Source organism: Panthera pardus, unplaced genomic scaffold, assembly GCF_024362965.1.
Source record: "Panthera pardus isolate Hobbes unplaced genomic scaffold, ASM2436296v1 HiC_scaffold_2, whole genome shotgun sequence".
In the NCBI taxonomy this organism is placed as follows: Eukaryota; Metazoa; Chordata; class Mammalia; order Carnivora; family Felidae; genus Panthera; species Panthera pardus.
The window spans coordinates 325,964-344,266 of record NW_026526765.1 but is presented as its reverse complement, the minus strand read 5'-3'; the positions used below and the strand labels follow the sequence as shown (position 1 = coordinate 344,266).

The window sequence follows — 18,303 nt, the reverse complement described above, 5'->3', positions numbered from 1 at the left end:
CTGGGCCTTCCCGCTGAACTGCAGGCTCCAACAGGAGAGCAGGACAGAGCAAGTGGGGGGGGGGGGGGTACAGGCAAGTGTGGGGGGGTGCAGGCAATTGGGGGGGGCGCAGGCAAGTGGCGGGGTGAAGGCAAGTGGGGGGCACAGGCAAGTGGCAGGGTGAAGGCAAGTGGGGGTGCAGGCAGGTGGGGGGGTGCAGGCAGGTGGGGGGGGTGCAGGCAGGTGGGGGGGTGCAGGCAAGAGGAGGGGGTGCAGGCAAGAGGAGGGGGCGCAGGCAAGAGGCCTTTGCAGCAGCCCGGTGGCGGCTGGACCTGCTTGGTGAGCAGTGGCTGGGCTTCCTTTGTATTTTGAAGGCAGGGCCCACAGGTGTACTGAGAGACTGAAGGAGTCAGGCCTGCGTCCTGGGTCTGGGGCAGGACAGCAGGAAGAAGGGGCCACCCAGCGCTGACGCCGCAGGGTGGGCTGGGGAAGGGAAGAAGGCGGGCATTCGCCTGGTCAAGTCTGAGGTGCCCATATAAGCTATCACGGATTACTGCTCAGGCAGGGGGGGCTGTGGCTAGTTGCCGCTGGAGGCCAAGCCCTCAGGTAGAAAGGGCATTGGGTCTGAGCCTCCCAGCTGGGCTCTGAGGGCCGGGGTGGAGGGTCCCTCAGGGAAGAAACAGGGCCACCGTGCAGGGGGCAGGGCAGAACCACTTGGATCGGGCACCACCCCAGGTTCGGTGGGAGAGGACCTGGTTTCGGACGACTTGTTCCAACTGTTAGGAAATGCAGGTGCACATTGAAGACATAGCTCAAGGCTTGCCCCTGGCCCCCTTCTGGACCCTGGGGCTTCCAGTGGGGTCCACAAGCCCCAGGCCCTGCATCTCTGGATAAGCTTGGGGCCAATGTGCCCCCGCAGCTGCCCCAGGCAACTCGGGAGCGGAGCTAACGCCACTGAGGGGCGCCCGAGACACCTGGAGCCCACCAAGCCCCCAGCCAAGCCCGCAGGGACCGGTCGCTGCCGCGATCCCCACCTCACCCCGCTCCGGGGAGGCGGCTGCTCAGAGTCGCGCGCCTGGACCTCCCGGCCCGCGCCCTCCAGCCCCTGGACAGGGACAGGGTGGGACGGGGAGGCGCGCGGGCCATAGAGGAGGGAAATAGAGGGGCCCCGCGCGCGGGAGTTCGGAGAGGAGGTCAGGGAGACCGGTCGGCCCCGGGTGGGCGTGTGCAGGCTGGGCTGGCGTGCCAGGAGCGTGCGACGGTGTCCGTGCTCGCGTGCGCGCAGCGGGGGCGGGAAGGCCCCGCCCCGGGGCGGGAGGGGGCTGCTGGATTAAAGGCCACCGTGGCGGGCGGGGACCGGGACAGGAGCCCGCACCCGGCGAGCGCTTGGCTCCGCGCCGCCCTGAGAGAGTCCCTGGAGGGGGCGGGGGGCGCGCCCCGCACGTCCACCCGCCCGGGAGCAGCAGGACCCACACGACATGCGCGTCCGGAACGGGCGCTGAACGGTGGCGGCGATGTCGGGGCGCGGGGCTCCGGGCCCCAGGTGCGGGCTGCTGCTGGCGCTGCTGCTGGCGCTGGGCGCGCTGCCGCGGGTGCGGGGCGTCGAGGAGCAGTCTGGGGGCGCGAGCCAAGGCTTTCAGGTGGTCAGCTTCAAGTGGCACCACGTCAAGGACCCGTACATCATCGCGCTGTGGATCCTCGTGGCCAGCCTGGCCAAGATCGGTAAGAAGCCGGGGGTCCCGGCCCCGCCGCGACTTCCTCCCGCGCTTGTCCCCGCCGGGTCGCGGGGTGGGGCGGGGCGGGGGGCTGTCTGCGCGACCCCGCCCGCGAGTACAGAGCTGTGCTCCCGCGTTCGCGCTCCTGCGCCGGCTCCGCAGTCTGCCTGGCCCAGCGGCAGCCGCCCCGCGGTCGGGCCTGGGGAGCGCCCCGTCGGCCCCACGTAGGCAGGCCCGCGGGTCAGGCGGGGCGAGGCGGGGACCGCGAGCCTGGCCGGGCCCGCAGCGGCCACGCCGGTCGCCGAGAGCGACCTGATCCCCGCCAGGCGCGCGCAGCCCGGGGTCCTGGGGTCTCGCGGTCGGGGCTCCCTTGCCGGCCTGGATCCGCGAGCTCCCTCGGCCAGGGGTTGTGTGTGTCGGGCTCGTCCAGCTGTTTCGTGCGGGGAGGCAGCGCCAGCTCTTGCCATCGAGCCCTGGGGTGATAGGCGGCTCCCAGGGCAAAGGAAAGTGGGGCCGCTCGAGATTCAACCCGGCAAAATCCTATTTGCAGGAGCGATTTTTCCGTTGACAGTGCTTCTCCTCCCAAACCCCTGGTCTGTGGGATTTCTCATAACTCGCTTCAGTGAGCCAGCAAAGGGGGGGCTGCTGGTCGCTCCCGGCCAAGGTGACAGGAAGGTCAGCTTCTTAAAAGCTCATGGGGACCAAAGTTTGAACGCGTTGGGCACCGGGCAGGGAGGGTCTGGGGAGGCGGTGGACGCGCCTGGTAACTGACTGGGCGGAGTCAGGGGAGAGGACACCGCCCCAGGGATCAGCGGGAGGCTGGGATTTGGGAGTGGGGAGGGGCAGGAGAGGGGAGAGGGCTCTCCAGGGCCTTGGGCTCTGACCTTTTCAGCCGGCTGGAGCGTCGTCGGCTCTGGGGACAGCCTGCGACAGAATTTGAACCTGGGGTTTGGATGCCTGGAGGGCGGGCAGCACTGGGTTAGCTGGGTGCCCATCCACCCTCCCTGCGCTTCCCCGTCTGCTTTCTGCTTCTTGAGGGCACTGTCCATCCCTCTGCCTCCTCCCGTTTTCTCAGGCATCTCTTCCCTGGCCCTGGCTGCCTGGTCTGGTGCTCACTCTGTCCCACACTGGGCTTTCTGGGACACCGGAGTAAACCTGAGCACCAAGGTCTCATCCGTGTGTCTCCTCCGGACACCCCTGCTGGGGGCAAAGGACGCTGGCCGCTTTCTACCGGTCATCTACTGGACAGGTCCAGTCCCGGGCTGGGGCTCTGAGAGCCCTGTCCTGACTAACACTCACACTGCCTGCACCACCACCACCCCCCCACCCCCGGAACTGACCGTTTCTGGGGCTGAGTGGGGGCTCTTGTCCTCTGCCACCTTTTCTCTTCTGTGAAACCACCACCATAAAGATGACAATGTGCGCAGGGTGAACCCGTGACAGTCTGGGGAGCCACACAGGGACATGGAACACCCCTGTTTCCTGAAGCAAATGCTTTCTTTGCAAAGCTGGGGCTTCCCCGAGTCCAGCCGTGGCATCTGACATTCCAGTGACAGCTGCCCGCCCAAGCTGCCAGTGGCCCTGAGGGGAAGCTGCCGGGAAAGGTCTCGCTGACCAGAGTATTGGCCCCAGGAGTTTGTCCCTCACCTGGGAAGAGCTGCGGACCTGTGAGTCTCCAGCGCGGCCAGACTTGTCCTGAGGGGGACCTCTCCAGGGCAGGGTGGCCACCCGCTCCGGCCAGTTCTGTTTCACAGTCAGAGCAAAGCCCAGAGTTCGTCTTCCTGCCCACACTCACTTAAAAGGGCTTGTGGTGCGAGCACCACAGGCTCATTCCATTGTTGTCTGGGATTGCTGACCCCCCTCGAAGGGGGAACAGTCAAGCCTGGAGACCAGGGGTTCTAAGGACAACATGGAAAGGACCCCAAGGGAAGGCCTGTGGGGCTGACCCAGCCTCCCCCCTTCAGGGCCGTCCTGCTCTGGGCCAAGCCATGCCCCGGCCCTGCCCACACCATCCGTCCCTTGGGCTCAACCCCTTAGTCCTGTACCCTGGAATCTGCTGCACTGACCCTGCCCAGGTCCCCAGGGTCCTCCTGGTGGCTCAGTATGGTCCTCGGGTGACCCCCACCTCGGCCCTTTCCTTTGCAGTCCCCCAAGCCCCTCCACTCTGTCCCTTTGCCCATAGTCCCTCAGACATCGTTTCTCCATCCACCTTGGGACCCCACCCCCTGCTGCCTCTGGCCTTCCAGGGCTCAACATCCAAACCAAATCTTAGCAAACAAGCCGGCCCTACAAAGCAAGATCTACATCAAAGAAAGCGGTCACCTCACCTCAGTGGCCTGCACTCACTCTTGACCAGATCCACTGAGTTCCAGCTCCACCTCCTCCCTGGTCGGGACCCCCACCCACCCCACCCCCATCATCCATCGTTCTCTGCAGAGAGAAACAGAGACCTAACCTGACCCACGGTATACCCCAGGGGTTCCCCAACGACTGGCCCACCTCCCTGCCCTGTGGCATCCCCCACTTCCCGACCCACATACCTGGCCCCAGATCAGGACATCGCCCAGGCCCCTCCCAGTGCAGCCAGCACCTGCGCACAGGCCCCACAGAGCGCTCCTAGCCACGCCTTCGTATGCATCCAGGTTGGGACCCGAGGCCGAGGCCGTGTGGCGGTGTGTCCAGCGTGTGCAAGATGAGGGCAAGCTTTGGGTCCCAGCGTCCTCCCTTCTTGACTCCGCAGTCCAGGGCTCATGTTCATGAGACTCTCAGGCTCCTTTGGTCATTGGAAACGGTCAGGCTATTTCGATCTCAAGGTGCAGGAGCAGGAGAAGAGAGGGGTTTCTACTGATTTCCAAGCATTTGCCAAATGTCTTACCAATGGTTCCAGGTGTTTATTTTAGTTTCGGTCAGATTTCTTCCAGCCACGGGTGGTCAGGGCAACAGGGTGAGGGGGCCTGGAACAGACAGGGCAACTAGGTGCGGGGACCTGGGACAGACAGGACAATTAGGTGCGGGGACGAGGGACAAAGCAATAATTCATGCCAATGTTTTGAGGCAGCTGCTCCCCTCAAGCAGCTTTGGCCAGAGGGCAGGGTCATGGCCACCAGCAAGCTGGCCCAGGAGTCTGGGGTCAACCCTGTGGCTGCTGAGGTCACGGACCCACAACCCCTAAGACCCCATGTCTGGAGCTCAGCAAAGGACTTACTGTTTGCATCTGGACCTCCAGGGGCCCCCTGCCCATAGCTGCATCTTTAGGAAATTCAGAAGGGGAGTAGGGTGCCACTGAGGCCAGGGAGCCCACGCACGGGTGAGGCCTGCAGGGCCAGAGAGGTTGAGGGACCCACTGCAGCGGTCCAGTGTCTGCCCCTGGGTGGGGGGTGATTCCCTCCTCTGGACCCCTGGTGGGGGGGGGGGGTGCTGAGCCTGCAAAGGCCCAGGGTCTTGGGCCTTGGACCGAGCTGGGCCTTTTCCCCTTAATTGCATTCTCTCTCCTCAGACCTTCCTTGGAGGCCAAAGGCTGGGCCAGCACGAGGCCCACATTGGCCATGCATAGGTCGTGAGGCAGCAGAGCGTGGGGTAGAGGGCCCGCTTGGGTGGTGGGGATCCAGGTGGCTTCGGGAGACAGAGCTCTGGAGTTGCCACCAGGAAAGGTGCCTTCTGGAGGAAGAGGCAGGTTAGAATGTTGGAGGCCAGAAGGGAGACCAGAGGGAGGCAGAGGGGAGGCTGGAGGAGGCCAGACCAGCACAACCAGACCCTGGAGAACTTTGATCTCTACCCGGGTGGCACAAAGAGGAGGGAATTGAACAGACCTGGGCTCTCAGATTATTGCCTTGGTTGTAGGTCAGAGAATGGACATTGGCGAGGTGGGGGCGGGGGGCACCAGAGGAGATTCTGGGGAAGGGGCAGTTGTAGGTTGACTGGGTCCATGTATTCCCAAGCATTAGGTAGGGGATATTTCAGTGGACAGATGTGGCTCAGGTATCCAGCCGACATCCGGGTGGGTCCAGGGCAAAAGGTGGGCAGTGAGTCAGGTCAGGGAGGAGCCTCCTGAGGGGGTCGGGACCCTGCCAGTGAGGAGGCAGGCCTGAGCCATGAGACCCCTGGACAGGACGGGCTACACTTGTAGCGGCCGAGGTGAGGGGCAGTGTTGGTGTGGGTGGGCCAGTGAGAAACCCAGTTTGAGGCCCCCTGAAAGTGCAGCTCGCGGTGTGCAGGGGCCGGAGGCCAGGGGCTCCTGACTCTGGCTGGCTGGGAAGTGGTGGCCTCACCCTCTGAGCCTGAGAGTCTGTGCTGTCTACACCATGGCCTCTCTTGGGAAAGGGGGCGGCCTGGGCTCACATCCCACCCACCCAAACCTGGCAGAAACACCCCCAGGAGGACCCCAGTGGCCGATGGGACCATCTGGCTTCGAGGGCTGGAGGCTCAGGGGTAGTGGCAAGTCATCGCTCCTGGTCCCTGTACCTCCAGCACCCTTGAGGCTTTGCAAGCCCTCCCCTCGATGTGATGCCTCCCTCTTCACTCCTGGTCTTGGGGGAAGAGGCCCCGGGGGGGTCTTTCGGTGGGAAGACCGGGGCCTGCTGTACAGCGTCCAGAGCCTCTGACCCATGTTGAGCCTCCACAGGAAGTTCTTCTTCCCAGTTACGCTCCAGCTGGAGCGCAGCCCTGGGATCATGCCTTCCGACACGCTAGCTGCTGGCCTATCTAGCCAGTTTCTTGGGCCTCAGGGCCCCGTGTTCCTGGCCCCAGTTCTCGTTGCTTCCAAAGTGCTTTTCCTACCGTTATGATTTCACCCTTGAGCGGGGGCACTTACGCCGCAGGCCTGGGACGTCCCTGGGTATCCACCCACATACTCCGTTGTCTTGCCCAGGCACCTGGGGAGCCGGGGCCACTGGCCCAGACACCCCGCCTAATCCACTGTTTCTCTGAGGTACAGCCGCAGGGGCTGGGCCTCTGCCCCAGGCACATGCCCAGGCTGTGGGGGAAGCCAGGGGGTGGTATTTATCTCCTGGGGTTAAAACCAGAAGCTTATGGGTTTTACTTCATGTGCTCTGGTCCAGGACCAGGAGCCCCTGGGGCTGAGCCTCACCCTTGTCCTACTCTCTCCTGTGGGTTCCTGGGCGCTGTCCATCATGCTCTCCTGCCTGCCTCCACTGAATTTGCCTTGCTCCTCTCGGAGGAATGCATGAGGGGATCTGGAAAAGGAGGAAGGGCAGGGCAGGTGCCATCCTCCCAGGGGTGGATGAGCCAGTGGGCCCTAGTGGACCCCAGTCCTGGCAGGACCCAGTAAGTGGGCCTGGAGTCGAGACCCATCATCCAAAGCCTGGAACCAAGGGCCCTCCCAAGAGCCTCTACCAGATGGAGGTGTAGAGTCTCACTTTTCAGGAACTGCTCATGGGGGAATTAGCCCCAGGCTGTAAAGCAATCCATGGGCATTTGGAGCTAAGGTATAACACTGAAATATTCCAAGGAAAGAGGGGCAAAGGTTGGGAAGTGCTGATAGCATCCAGTCCTGCTTGCTCATGGAAGGGACTCCCCAGAAAGGCTCTGCCTGGGCCAACTTCCTGTAAGCAGAGAGGTTCTTGGCCTTATTCCCAAGGCACCAAGCCCCTTTGCGGGGGTCTGGACCGTGGTCAGGGGAGTGCACGGTGCTCTGTGATCCAGTCGCAGACCTGTCTCTGTGCCCTCCTGACCTGTCCCTCACTCAGCCTTGCACTTGGTTTCTCCGCAGGTGTGTCAGGACACCCCCCTCCCCAGTTCTTGCCCCTCGAGGACGGGGCTGCAGGTTCCTCTATGTCCACATGGGTTGGAGGAGAGTTTTCCTGTCACACAGGCCAGGCCCCCGAGCCGGGGGCTGAAGCTTGCGTTCCCACCCATGCCCACGCACCGTCCCCCAGTGTCCGAAGCCCTGCTGATACCGAGTTTTACCTGGAGGGGTGGCCAGGGGGCAGACGAGGGACGGGCTCTGCTCTCTGCCACCTGCCCTGCCTTGGCACCTGCTCATGGCTCCCTTCAGAGAAGGCCCCTTTGACTTCTCCTGGCTGGGTCCTGGGACAGGCCTGTTCCCAGGAGCACAGGGCCCACGGCTCTGGCCACTGTCAGGCATCGGGTCCGAGTCTCCAGGTCTTGGGTGCTTGGCTAGGTTTGAACAGAGCCTGCTCAACCAGCCTCTCCGCCCTGGAGCCCAGACCGGGTGGTTTCCTGCCTGGGCCGTGGGCAGCACGGTTGGGGTCCCTGTCCCCGGCACCTTCCCTGGGCGGGTCTCTGCTCCCACCCTGTGCCCGTGCCTTCCCTCCTATCCTGCCTCCCAGCCCTCCCTCCTGACCTTCCCTGCCTCTCCTTTCCCATCTGTCTTCTCTCTCTGCTCAGGCCAGGGGAGAAGGGGTGCTGAGTGAACCCAGGTGCTGCGGGGGCCCCTCCCCACCCCGGCCCTGCCTGCAGAGCCTGTGGGACTGGAGGATGACAAGCTCAGGGGCCCCTGGGCCAGGGGGCAGGTATCCCACTAGTGAAGGCGGAGGGGCTGGTGGGGCCACAGAGGCCCCAAGAGCGGTTGGGACAGGAGCGGGATGGCCCGATGGGTGTGTGGTGGCTTCCATCCTGGCTGTGGCCCTGGCACGTGTGGCTCCCCTAGATTCCAGTGAAAACCCAGACTCCACCTGGTCACGCAAGCTACCTGGCACCTGTCCCGCCTTCCAGCTCACCCCCGCGCCTGAAGCCCCCACCCAGTTCTTTGGTTCAGCCAGGTCAGCGCTGTGAAGGCAGGCACTGCGTCCGGCTCGTGCTGCGTTCTCAGTGCCCGGCACCCCGCCTGCCCATCTGCATGGCTGAGAGAAGGAACGCAGCCCTGAAGGCCGGCTTCCCGTTTGTAAGTTTTGTCCAGACCATCCAGGCTCTGGGCCTGGGAAGAGGCTCCTTACCCGAATTCCTCCCCCGAGTTGCCACACAGCCTTCTGAGAACACCACGCCCGTGGAGGCGGGCAGCCCGTGGACAAGCACCGCCAGCGTCTGCTCAGGGCACGGAGGGCGCGTCGGGGCTCAGGGTGGGGAGCTTCTCGGCCCACACGGTGCTCAGCTGGGCAGGCCGGGTCCCCGGAGGAGGTCGCACCCCGCCTGCACTAACGCACGCTCCCCCACCGGCTGACCGCTGCTGCCAGTTCACCCCCAGTCACGCCTTCCGGAACAGGACAGAGCAAACCCACTGGGTCAGGACGCGCGGGCTCCAGGGACACAGGCGTCTGCGTGGGTGCCAGCGCGCTCACGCTCCTGCGCTGAGCCTGGGACTTGGGTCCCGGGCGGGTCAATCCCATCAGCACAGCAACAACTTTTGGGGGGCATAACTGGTCTGATTTCCTTTATTGATGCAATCTTGAAATCCTTGATTTTTAGCAGCTGCAGCCCTGGCTGCCGGACGAGGCCCCCTCAGTTTAGTGCTCACTTGACAAACGTCAGGATGTGGTACCAACAGAGCAGCCCCAGACCCCCCAACAAGTGCAGGTTCCTGTGGGGGACAGACGGATGACATCATGGCACAGGATAAATGGCGTCATGTGCTATAGTGAAAAACGAATGAGGAGAGGCGGACAGTGCAGGCAGAGGAGAACCAGCCCTGTAACGAAAGCATTTTCAGGAGTGGATCAACCAGTGCGAAGGCCCTGAGGTGGGCATGTGTAGGTGTGTCTGAAGCGCAGCAGGGGGCGGGCGGGGGGAAGCCAGCCAGTGGGGTGTGGACGGTGAGCTCAGAGGGGCCGGCAAGGCAGCCAGTCACAAGCGTCACAGGGAAGAGGGGCCGCCGAGGCTTCTGAGCAGAGTTGTGCTTGGCTCCACCGAGAGCGACAAGGCTGCAGGGAGGGAGGGGTGGCAGCAGCTCAGAACCGTCACCTCATGAGCTGGGCCTTCCCTGGGGCATTTGTAACGCTGGCACAACCCCTCTCATTTTATAAGGCTCTTCCCATAAACATGTGCAGAATAAACGAGTCAGAAACCATCCATATGTGCTCGGGTCTGATCAGAGGTTAAGGTCACAGCCTGCACCTGTGAGGGTCCGTGATGTCTTGGGCACTGAAGGGCCCTGGCCAGGCCGTTCTGCTTTGGCCCCAGTGCCTCCGGCGTCCCAGAGGGCACAGGACTGGCGGGCGGGTCAGGTGCAAGGAGGCCGAGGGTGCGCGATGCTGCCCCACCTGACCCCCGCCGCCCATTGCCCGCCAGGGCCCTGTGTCCTTATGGCAATGACGGGTGGTGTCTGCACAGGCGAGGGCCATGCTGGCCACCCTCCAGGTCATGCGAGGTGCCCCAGCTGGGCCAGGGACCTGGGGCTTAGCCTCACACGGGCCTTCCCTCGGAGCTCACTGTGTCTCAAGTCCACATCTACAAGCCAAGCTTTCATCCATCCGCTCTGGAAAGAAGTGAGAGCCCCGTGCTTCGCTGGAAACATAGGGTCAGAGTCCAGGCTATGGACTTCCCATCTGAGGGGCAGTGGGGATGAGCTACGCAGGAAGGGAGGGGGCCAGCTGGAGTGAGCGGGGTTGGGAGCAAGTGGGCCAGGTGAAGGCAGCAGCCCAGGGGGCCCAGGTGGGGGTCGAGGCCACTGGGCTAACGATGGAGTCTGGGGGTCTGTGGACAGATGTGGCCTTGGCAAGCAGATCGGCTCTGGGAGGCATCCTGGGAGCCCCTCGCTGGGACTTCCAGCCTCTGGGGGCAGGGTCAGCCCTGTGCTCAGGAGGAAGGGTGCAGGACTGTGGGGGGAAGGGCCGAGTTCTGTTTCTTCCTTTCCTGGGTAAATCAGGAAGCCTCAGTGGATTCACCACCCGCAGAGCTCTCATGCTAAAGTCCAACCGTGGGGCGCTCTCAGCCGGGGAAGGGTTTCTTGCAAAGGCAAAATAGGAAGTCGCAAATGCCTGTTTCTGGCAGCTTGTAGGACAACATAAAGGGTGGAAAACCACCAGCTCCTGGGGGTTCCGTTTCTTCTTGGGTTCAACAAGCCCCGGAGCTTGGGGTACAGTGGACGTGGGCCTCCCACCCTGCCACCTACTTTGCCTTAGAACACAGCCCTCACACGCTGGGTGCTCGGTGCAGCTCACCTTTGTCCCGCCAGCTAGACGTGGACCGAACAGGGCAGCCCCACAGGAGGACCACACGTGTGCACTCACTTGGTGTCCATATGCGTGTGTGCGCTGCTCCTGTGTGCTGGCTCGTACAAGGTGGAGGGCGGCAGCCTGTGGCTGACGATCGTGTTCCCCACGAGGCGGTGGGCTCGAGGCTGCTTGCTCCTGGGGTCCTGTGGTACCACGTACACCTCTGTAGCATCCACACTCCCTGTGGGGGCTCAGGGAGGAGTGGGCAGACATGGCAGGTGCTCAGGGGGTATTTGGTGAATGATCAAGTTATTGTCGCCACCCCCCCACGTCCGAGGGAGTGTCCCCATATGGACTGTCAAACGCTGGACAGAGTCCCAAGGGAGGCTCCTTGCCCAAACCCAACAGAAGCAGCTGGGCTTCCAGGGGGTGGGCTGGGAAAGACCCTGGGGTAGAGGAGGGGGCCGAAGCCGCCCCTTGGCCACCCCAGCGGAAGCGGCCCCCCAAGAGCTGTGTCTTGGGGCCACAGAGGCCTTTGCAGCAGGCCCCTGGAGCAGGCCTGGGAACAGGTGTGGTCAACACCAGGGCTAGGGCAGCCGCAGCCCCCCTCCCATACTTCACAAAGGCCAGTTCAGAGGCCAGACTCCCCAGAAGTCAGCTAGTGTCGCCCTGTGTGCTCAGTGACAGCAGAAACTGCATAAGCGGGCAGGGTGCAGTGGTGAAGCGGGCCGTGCCTCCGCGTGGGGTGCTGCCGTCCTTCCCGCGTCCTGTGGCGGCACAGCCTTCATTCTGGTCCTTTAGCGGAGGATCGGGAAGGGGACCAGCTGCCTGTGTGACCCAGGCTGGGCCAGCCTCAGGCCTCGGTCTCTCACAGGCGGCTGAGGAGCCCGGAGGGATCAGTGAGCTCGGTCCAGCTCGGTCCTCCAGGGCTGGCTCCAAACAGCTCGAACCAGGGCCTCCGGGGGCTGGGCTGCGGCCGGGATCCAAGCTCAAGGGTGTCCAGGGTGGGAAGCAGGGGGGAGGCGACGGTCACCATTCCCGCACAGCCGCTGCCCAGCCAGGCTCCTGGCGGCTGGCCACGTCACACATCCGTGGGCAACCCCACGGGACTCCAGGGCCCTCCCGGGCCTCCCGACCCCTGCCTGGTCGGTTGCTGCATCTGGGGAATGCCTGCGGCCTTGCAGTGGGCTAGCTGCCCTCCTCTCCAGCAACCTGGCCTCCTCAGCAGGGACGTGGCTGACCACATTTCCCTCAGATGCGGCTGGAGAGCGGAGGTTAGCAGGTGCGGCGCGCAGATGCATGGAGGGTCCTGCAAAGGTGCCTGGGGGACGTTCTGTGGCCTGGGCGGTCCCAGCAGGGGGCCCGGCCATAATAACAGGCCCACTGACACCAGCTGCCTGAAAGCGAAAATGCAAAGACAGCCACACGGCAGCTACAGACGCCTGTGTCCAAGACGGCAAGTGAGAGCCAGGACCCAGCTCTGGGGGCCCGTGTCCTCCCACAAGCGGCAAGAATGGGACTCGGCAGTCCTGCCCCCACACGCCCGCTGCCTGCAGGCTCCTGGTGCCGCCCTGTCCCTGGAGTGGGAATGATTTTGTGGCTTCATCCTGGTGGGTGCTGGCTTGTACCCACCAAGTGTAGCTGGAGAGGGTGTTCTGTGGATTCGGCCAGGCCTGCGAAGGAACCCTGTGTCGGCCCCTCACCCGTGTGCCTCAAACCGCGGCCACCAGTGTGCCTTTTCTTCCTCCTCCTTTTCCCCTCCCCCAGTGCAGTGTGGCTAGGATTGGGGTGGGGGTCACCTGACCGCCATTTACAAAATACAGTTAGTGACCAGAGCAGGGGCCGGGGGTCCAGGTGTGGGCAGGTCTCAGCACAGCCCTTCCTGTGCACCTTCCCCCCCCAGAGCTTGCGTTTCTGGGGGTGAACCGGTGAAGGAAGGCGGTTGGAAGTTTCTGAGAAGGCCCCCAGTGTCGAGGGTACAGCCTCTGTTGTCAAAATCCTTTACTCATTAACTCAAAAACGCCGAGAACATTCCGACGGCTGGGGTGCCTTCAGCCCCGGGCCGACGTGAGCCTTGGCCTGTGCCCTGCATTTTGGGGCCCCAAAGCCTGGAGGAGCATGTCTTTGCCCAACACCCACTCCGGCTCACGTGAGGTGCCCCACGAGAGGCATTGGCAGATGTGGGATGGGCGCGTGTGGCTGGCCGCCCGGGGACAAGGATGGGCCCTTCCCACCCCCCGCCCCCTGACCATGGTGTCCAGGGCCGGGAAAGCTGACCCCCTCGCCTAGCGCTCCGGGACCCTCTTCCCACCCCCCACCCCACCACAGAGTCCTCCAGTGGCACAGCGGGTGGAGACTACCGGGATTTGCCTCTGCACCTCCCCCTCCCCAGGACCCCATCTTGCCCTCAGGGCACCGGGCCCTGAGGCCCCTGCAGCTGGCTTTCAGTGTAGAATCCTGGTTTTCTTGTGGCCTGAAGATTAGTTCGAGTGTCACGAGCTGAGCCGCGTGAAGCTGGGGAAGCGTTATCTGTCCCCGAAGAACAATGGTGCCTTCCCAAGCCAGGGGCTGGGGGGCCACTCCTCAGACCATGGCCGGGAGCCAGCACGGAGCCCAGCGGAATCTCGGAAGTAGACTGGACACAGCGTGGTGGTGTCTGCTCCCAGGAGAGGGACAGGAAGGAGGTTCTGTCCTGGGGTGGCTGAGGGCAGGCAGCCTGTGAGCTGAGCGGGGCCAGCACACTCCGCCCCGGCCTCCTGCACCAGCCCACAGGGCCACGCTGTGCTGTGTTCGGCCTAAATCCACGTGCCGGGCCCCAGCGCCTATCTGTGGGAAGCAGGGGTGAGTTCTCTGCTTTCCCGTTGACAAGGTCTTCCTCCCTGGCGTCCTGTGCCTTCATCAAGGGGAGCAGGGGAGGGTCTGTGGTCCTCAGGCAGCCTGGCAGGAGCTGACTGTCCTGCCCACCAGGGCTGCAAGGGGAGGCCACACGGGGCCCACGGAGGGTGTTTGTGGGTGCCGTGATGGAGATGTGAGCGTGCCCTGGTGAGGACACGCGGGCCACAGCACCCTCAGAAACCTTGGAACCGTCCCCTCCCGTGGAGCTCCTGTCCTGGGAGGGCCACACGTCAGGCTGTTTCCGGGGAGCCTCTGTCCCAGCTGGGAGGGGACAGGGGCGGGGCGTGCAGGGGCCTGCAGCGTGCGCCCAGGCGGGCCCTGTGGCTGCGTGGCCGTGTGGCCCCAGGCAAACCTTCCCCTCAGAGAGGCTCTCGCCTGACCCGTCACGAGGAGCGTGCAGCTGTCCGCTGAGGCCAGCTTCAGGGTAGACCTGAAGCCCCAGCCGCGCCACACCGCACGGGCGCCACATGGGCCTGGCTCTGCCACAAGCTTTGCCACGTCACGTGGTTCCTGGGGTGGGGGGTGCTTCTCCCGCCCGCCTGCCCGCACTTGCTCACACAGCTCACAGCCACGTGTGCTCACACCTGCACCCTGCACACCCACTCGTGCCCTCTCCTGGCACCTGGCCTCCCCGCTGCTCCTGCCTCACACACTAGGAAAGCTCCGGGCACCGTGGCGCCCTCCACCCTGTGCCACCCTGGCAGCCAGAACCCCACACCGCACCACCCCAGTCTGGAGCTGCCCCTTCCCCGTGGGTGGCAATAAACCCTTTTCGGTGAACCTGAACAAACTTGGTTTTGTTCCGACGAAACCCGGCAGCACGCGAGCGCAGTAGCGTCACGACAGACCGCTCCCCGGCCGGCACAAAACCGCAGGCCGCTCACCCCCGGTCGTCCCTCAGGGCGAGGAGCAAGGGTGTTTCCTGGCCTGCCCACCTCCCTCCCTCATCCCTAAAACACCGTCACGTCACCTCCGTCCCGGGCCTGGCCTCCCAAGCCTACCTCACAGCGCAAAGGCATCCCCCACACCTCAGCAATGCTGATTTTCAAAAATTAATAGACCCAATTTTTTAGTGAAGGTGAAAATGTATGCAATAATTGAACAGGTGGCACAGAGAGTTCCCCATACCCACCGGCTCCCCCTCCCCCCTCTCCCACCCCCCCAGTGTCCCCATTGTTGACATCTTTCATTGCTGTGATGTATTTGTTGCAGTTAATGAGCCAATATTGATGTGTCCTTATTAACTGAAGCCCATGGTTTACATCGCGGTTTGCTCTTGTGTTATGTATCTTACAGGTTTGAACAAATGTGTCATGACGTGTATCTATCATTATAGGATCGTACGGAGTATTTTCGGTGCCCTAAAAATCCTCTGTGCTCCACCTATCCCTCCCTTTCCCCATCACCTGGACACCACTGATCTTTTTACTGCCTCCGTAGTCTCTGCCTTTTCCAGAATGTCGTAGAGTTGGAATGCTGCTGTGTGAGGACTCCAGGAGGTAGCCTTTTCAGATGGATTTCTTCCCCTTAGTAACGTGCATCGAAGATTCAGCCACGGATTTTCCTATCTCGACGGCTCGTTTATTTTAGCGCCGAATGATACTCCACTGTGTATGTAGCACGGCTTTTTATCCATCCAGCTACTGAAGAACAATCTGGCAAGCACGAGTAAAGCTGCTGTAAACATCCATTTTCAGGCTCTTGTATGGACATAAGGCTTCAACTCCTCTGTGTAAACACCAAGGAGATGATTGTTGGGTCGTATGGTGAAGGTATGTTTGGTTTTGCAAGAAACCGCCAAACTGTCTTCCAAAGTGGCTGCACCGTTTTGCATTCCCACCAGCGAGAATCTCCAGTCGTCTGTGTTGTGGATTTTAATAATTCTAATAGATGTCTAGTGGTACCTTGTTGTTTTAATCTGCGATCCCCTAATGACGTATGATATTGAGCTACGTTTCCACGTGCATATCTTCTTTGGTGAGGTGTCTCTTTAGGTTTTTGGCCCATTTTTAAATTGGATTGTTTGTTTTCTTACTGAGATTTGAGTTCTTCGTGTGTGTGGGACACAAATCCTTTATCAGATACATGTTTTGCAAATAATTTCTCCCCGCTGTGGCTTGTTTTCTTGCTCTCTTCACGTGGTCTTTCTCAGGCAGTTCATTCGTTTCAGTGAGGTCGGGCTTCCCTCTTTCAGGGATCGTGCTGGATCTAAGAAGTCATCACCAAACGCAGCTAGGTTTTCTGTCCCACGATCTTCCAGGAGACGTATAGTTCTGCATTTTACTTGTAGGTCTCTATCCGTTGAGAGTTCATTGTTGTGAAGGCTGTGAGGTCTGTGTCCGGACTCATTTTTCTTCACGGGGACGTCCCGCCGTCCCAGCAGTCGCCGACGGGACCACTTTTGTTCGACCGTGTTACCCGTGCCCCTTCGTCAAAGACCGGTGACTGTGATCACGTGCGTCTGTTTCTGGGCCCTCTGTTCCATTGCACTGATCCGCTCGTCCGTCCTTTCAGCGATCACCGTGGTCTCACCTGAGTCTTGAAGTCGGGAAGTGTCAGTCTTCAAATGTTCTTCAAGGTCGTGCTGGCTGCTCTGGGTTTTTTGCCTCCGTATGATAAAGTAACAGGTTGGAATTTTTTATTGGGATTGCATCGTGTCCGTGGATCGTGCCAGGAAGAACTCGCCGCGTGACCGTGCTGAGTCTTGCCATTCGTGCACGTGGACCATCTCTCCATTTATATGGGTTTTCTTTGATTTCTTCGTCCAAGTTTGCAAGTTTTCATGTAGGTTCTGTACACATTTTGTTAGATTTCTACCTAAGATTTTTTTTGGTTTTTGTTTATTTTTCTTTTTTTGGTGTTGATGTAAATGGTGTTATGGTTTACATTTCGAATTCCATACCTTTATTGCTGGTTTATGGGAAAGTAATGGACTTTGTATACCCTGAAGTCTTCTATCACTTTCTGGGATTTTCTGCACAGACATCATCTAGGACTCGTTCTGCCCCTGCCCCTACCCCTCCCTGCCCAGGGGGCCAGCCGCCTTGTCTTGTGTGCCTGGCTTTGCTAGCACACGTTGGGCATGTTAGGCTATCTTGGCCAGGACCATTCATGTGGGTGCACAAGGCGGGAAGGGGTTGTGATATGACTCAGCAGCTGTGGGTCTCTGGCCAGGGGAGTTAGCACAGAAAGCCTGCCCCACCCCCACATGCTTGCTCTCTAAGTTCTGGTGTTTTCCACCAAAATTTCGGTGCTGAACGTTGTGACTACACAAACTGTCTTCACAGCCGTGAGATAGCATGGGACCGTTTTTCCATTCCCAGTACATCCTTTTGTTTTACCCGAAGTCATTGACTAATCTGTTGTTGGCACAGTTTTCTATGGATTTAAGTGGTTCGGCCCCAAACTCCCAGAAGGCTGCTGCATGTGGCAATGTGCTCCGGGCCCCTCCCCTCTCCGGGCACAACACCAGCTCCCCCACACTGGGCACCCCATCTCCTGAATCTCGTGCCTTCTTGTCTTGGGGAGAACCCCCGTTTGGTGGGTTCATTCTCCACCAAATGTGGTTTCTCCGTCTGTTACTTCTGGGGACTGGCTGTGCAGCAAGCTGAGCCTTGACAAGCAAGCATCAGGAGCAGGCTGACCCCTCTGGGTGAAGCCTGGAAATCAACTCCCTGCCCAGGAAGGAGGCATCACTCCAGGCCCCTCCAAAGTTGGTGTCCTGCCCCTGGCCCAGTGCCTCGTGTGGGGTCTCCTCCCTCTCCCCCCCCCCCAGCCTCCTCTCTCGTGTGGGGTCTCCTCCCTCTCCCCCCCCAGCCTCCTCCCTCGTGTGGGGTCTCCTCCTTCTCCTCCCCCAGCCTCCTCCTTCGTGTGGGGTCTCCTCCCTCTCCCCCCCAGCCTCCTCCCTCGTGTGGGGTCTCCTCCCTCTCCCCCCCCAGCCTCCTCCCTCATGTGGGGTCTCCTGCCTCTCCCCCTCCAGCCTCCTCCCTCATGTGGGGTCTCCTCCCTCTCCCCCCCCAGCCTCCTCCCTCTCCCCCCCAACCTCTTCCCTCATGTGGGGTCTCCTGCCTCTCCCCCTCCAGCCTCCTCCCTCATGTGGGGTCTCCTCCCTCTCCCCCCCCCAGCCTCCTCCCTCTCCCCCCCAACCTCTTCCCTCATGTGGGGTCTCCTCCCTCTCCCCCCCAACCTCCTCCCTCGTGTGGGGTCTCCTCCCTCTTCCCCCCCACCCAGCCTCCTCCCTCGTGTGGGGTCTCCTCCCACTCCTCCCCTCTTTGGGGGTGGGATCCAACTGGCCATCATGCTGAGTCCCTGGAGACAGAGTCCCTGGAGCCCTGTGCACCCGGGGTGTTTGTGGCTGTCGGGTCAGTGCCCGTCTCCTCTGCTCTCGTCTCCCGATCGTCCCTTGTTCTTCCCTTTTAGGTTTCCTCTCCTGTGTTTTGTGTCCTTGTCTTTTCCCTCTATCTCTGTCCCCTCAACTCTTCTGTCAAGTACTTCTGCTCTCATATTTGAAAAGAGGTTTGAAATCTCTGGATGTACTTTCTTATCAAGGGTGCGACACTCCTTTCATCGGTGTGGATAGCGATGGTGATATTCGAACTTTCCCTCGCTCGCTTGACTGTGCTTCCTGTGATTCAGCTGTGGGCTTT

The 18,303-nt window shown here is 61.6% G+C and overlaps 1 protein-coding gene across 6 annotated transcripts in view; it reads left to right on the top strand.

Moving 5' to 3' along the window:
* The first annotated feature begins 1,326 nt into the window (after positions 1-1,326).
* The window catches only part of SLC9A3 (solute carrier family 9 member A3), a 41,984-nt gene continuing 25,007 nt past the window's right edge, over positions 1,327-18,303 (top strand). For 2 of the 6 annotated variants that reach the window (XM_053906836.1, XM_053906833.1), the window contains exon 1: positions 1,327-1,701. In XM_053906836.1, the coding sequence (XP_053762811.1) occupies positions 1,494-1,701 (208 nt within the window). In that variant the 5' untranslated portion in view covers positions 1,327-1,493. The remainder of the gene's footprint in view (positions 1,702-18,303) is intronic. The other 4 variants (XM_053906834.1, XM_053906835.1, XM_053906831.1 and 1 more) reach the window with 2 other exon arrangements.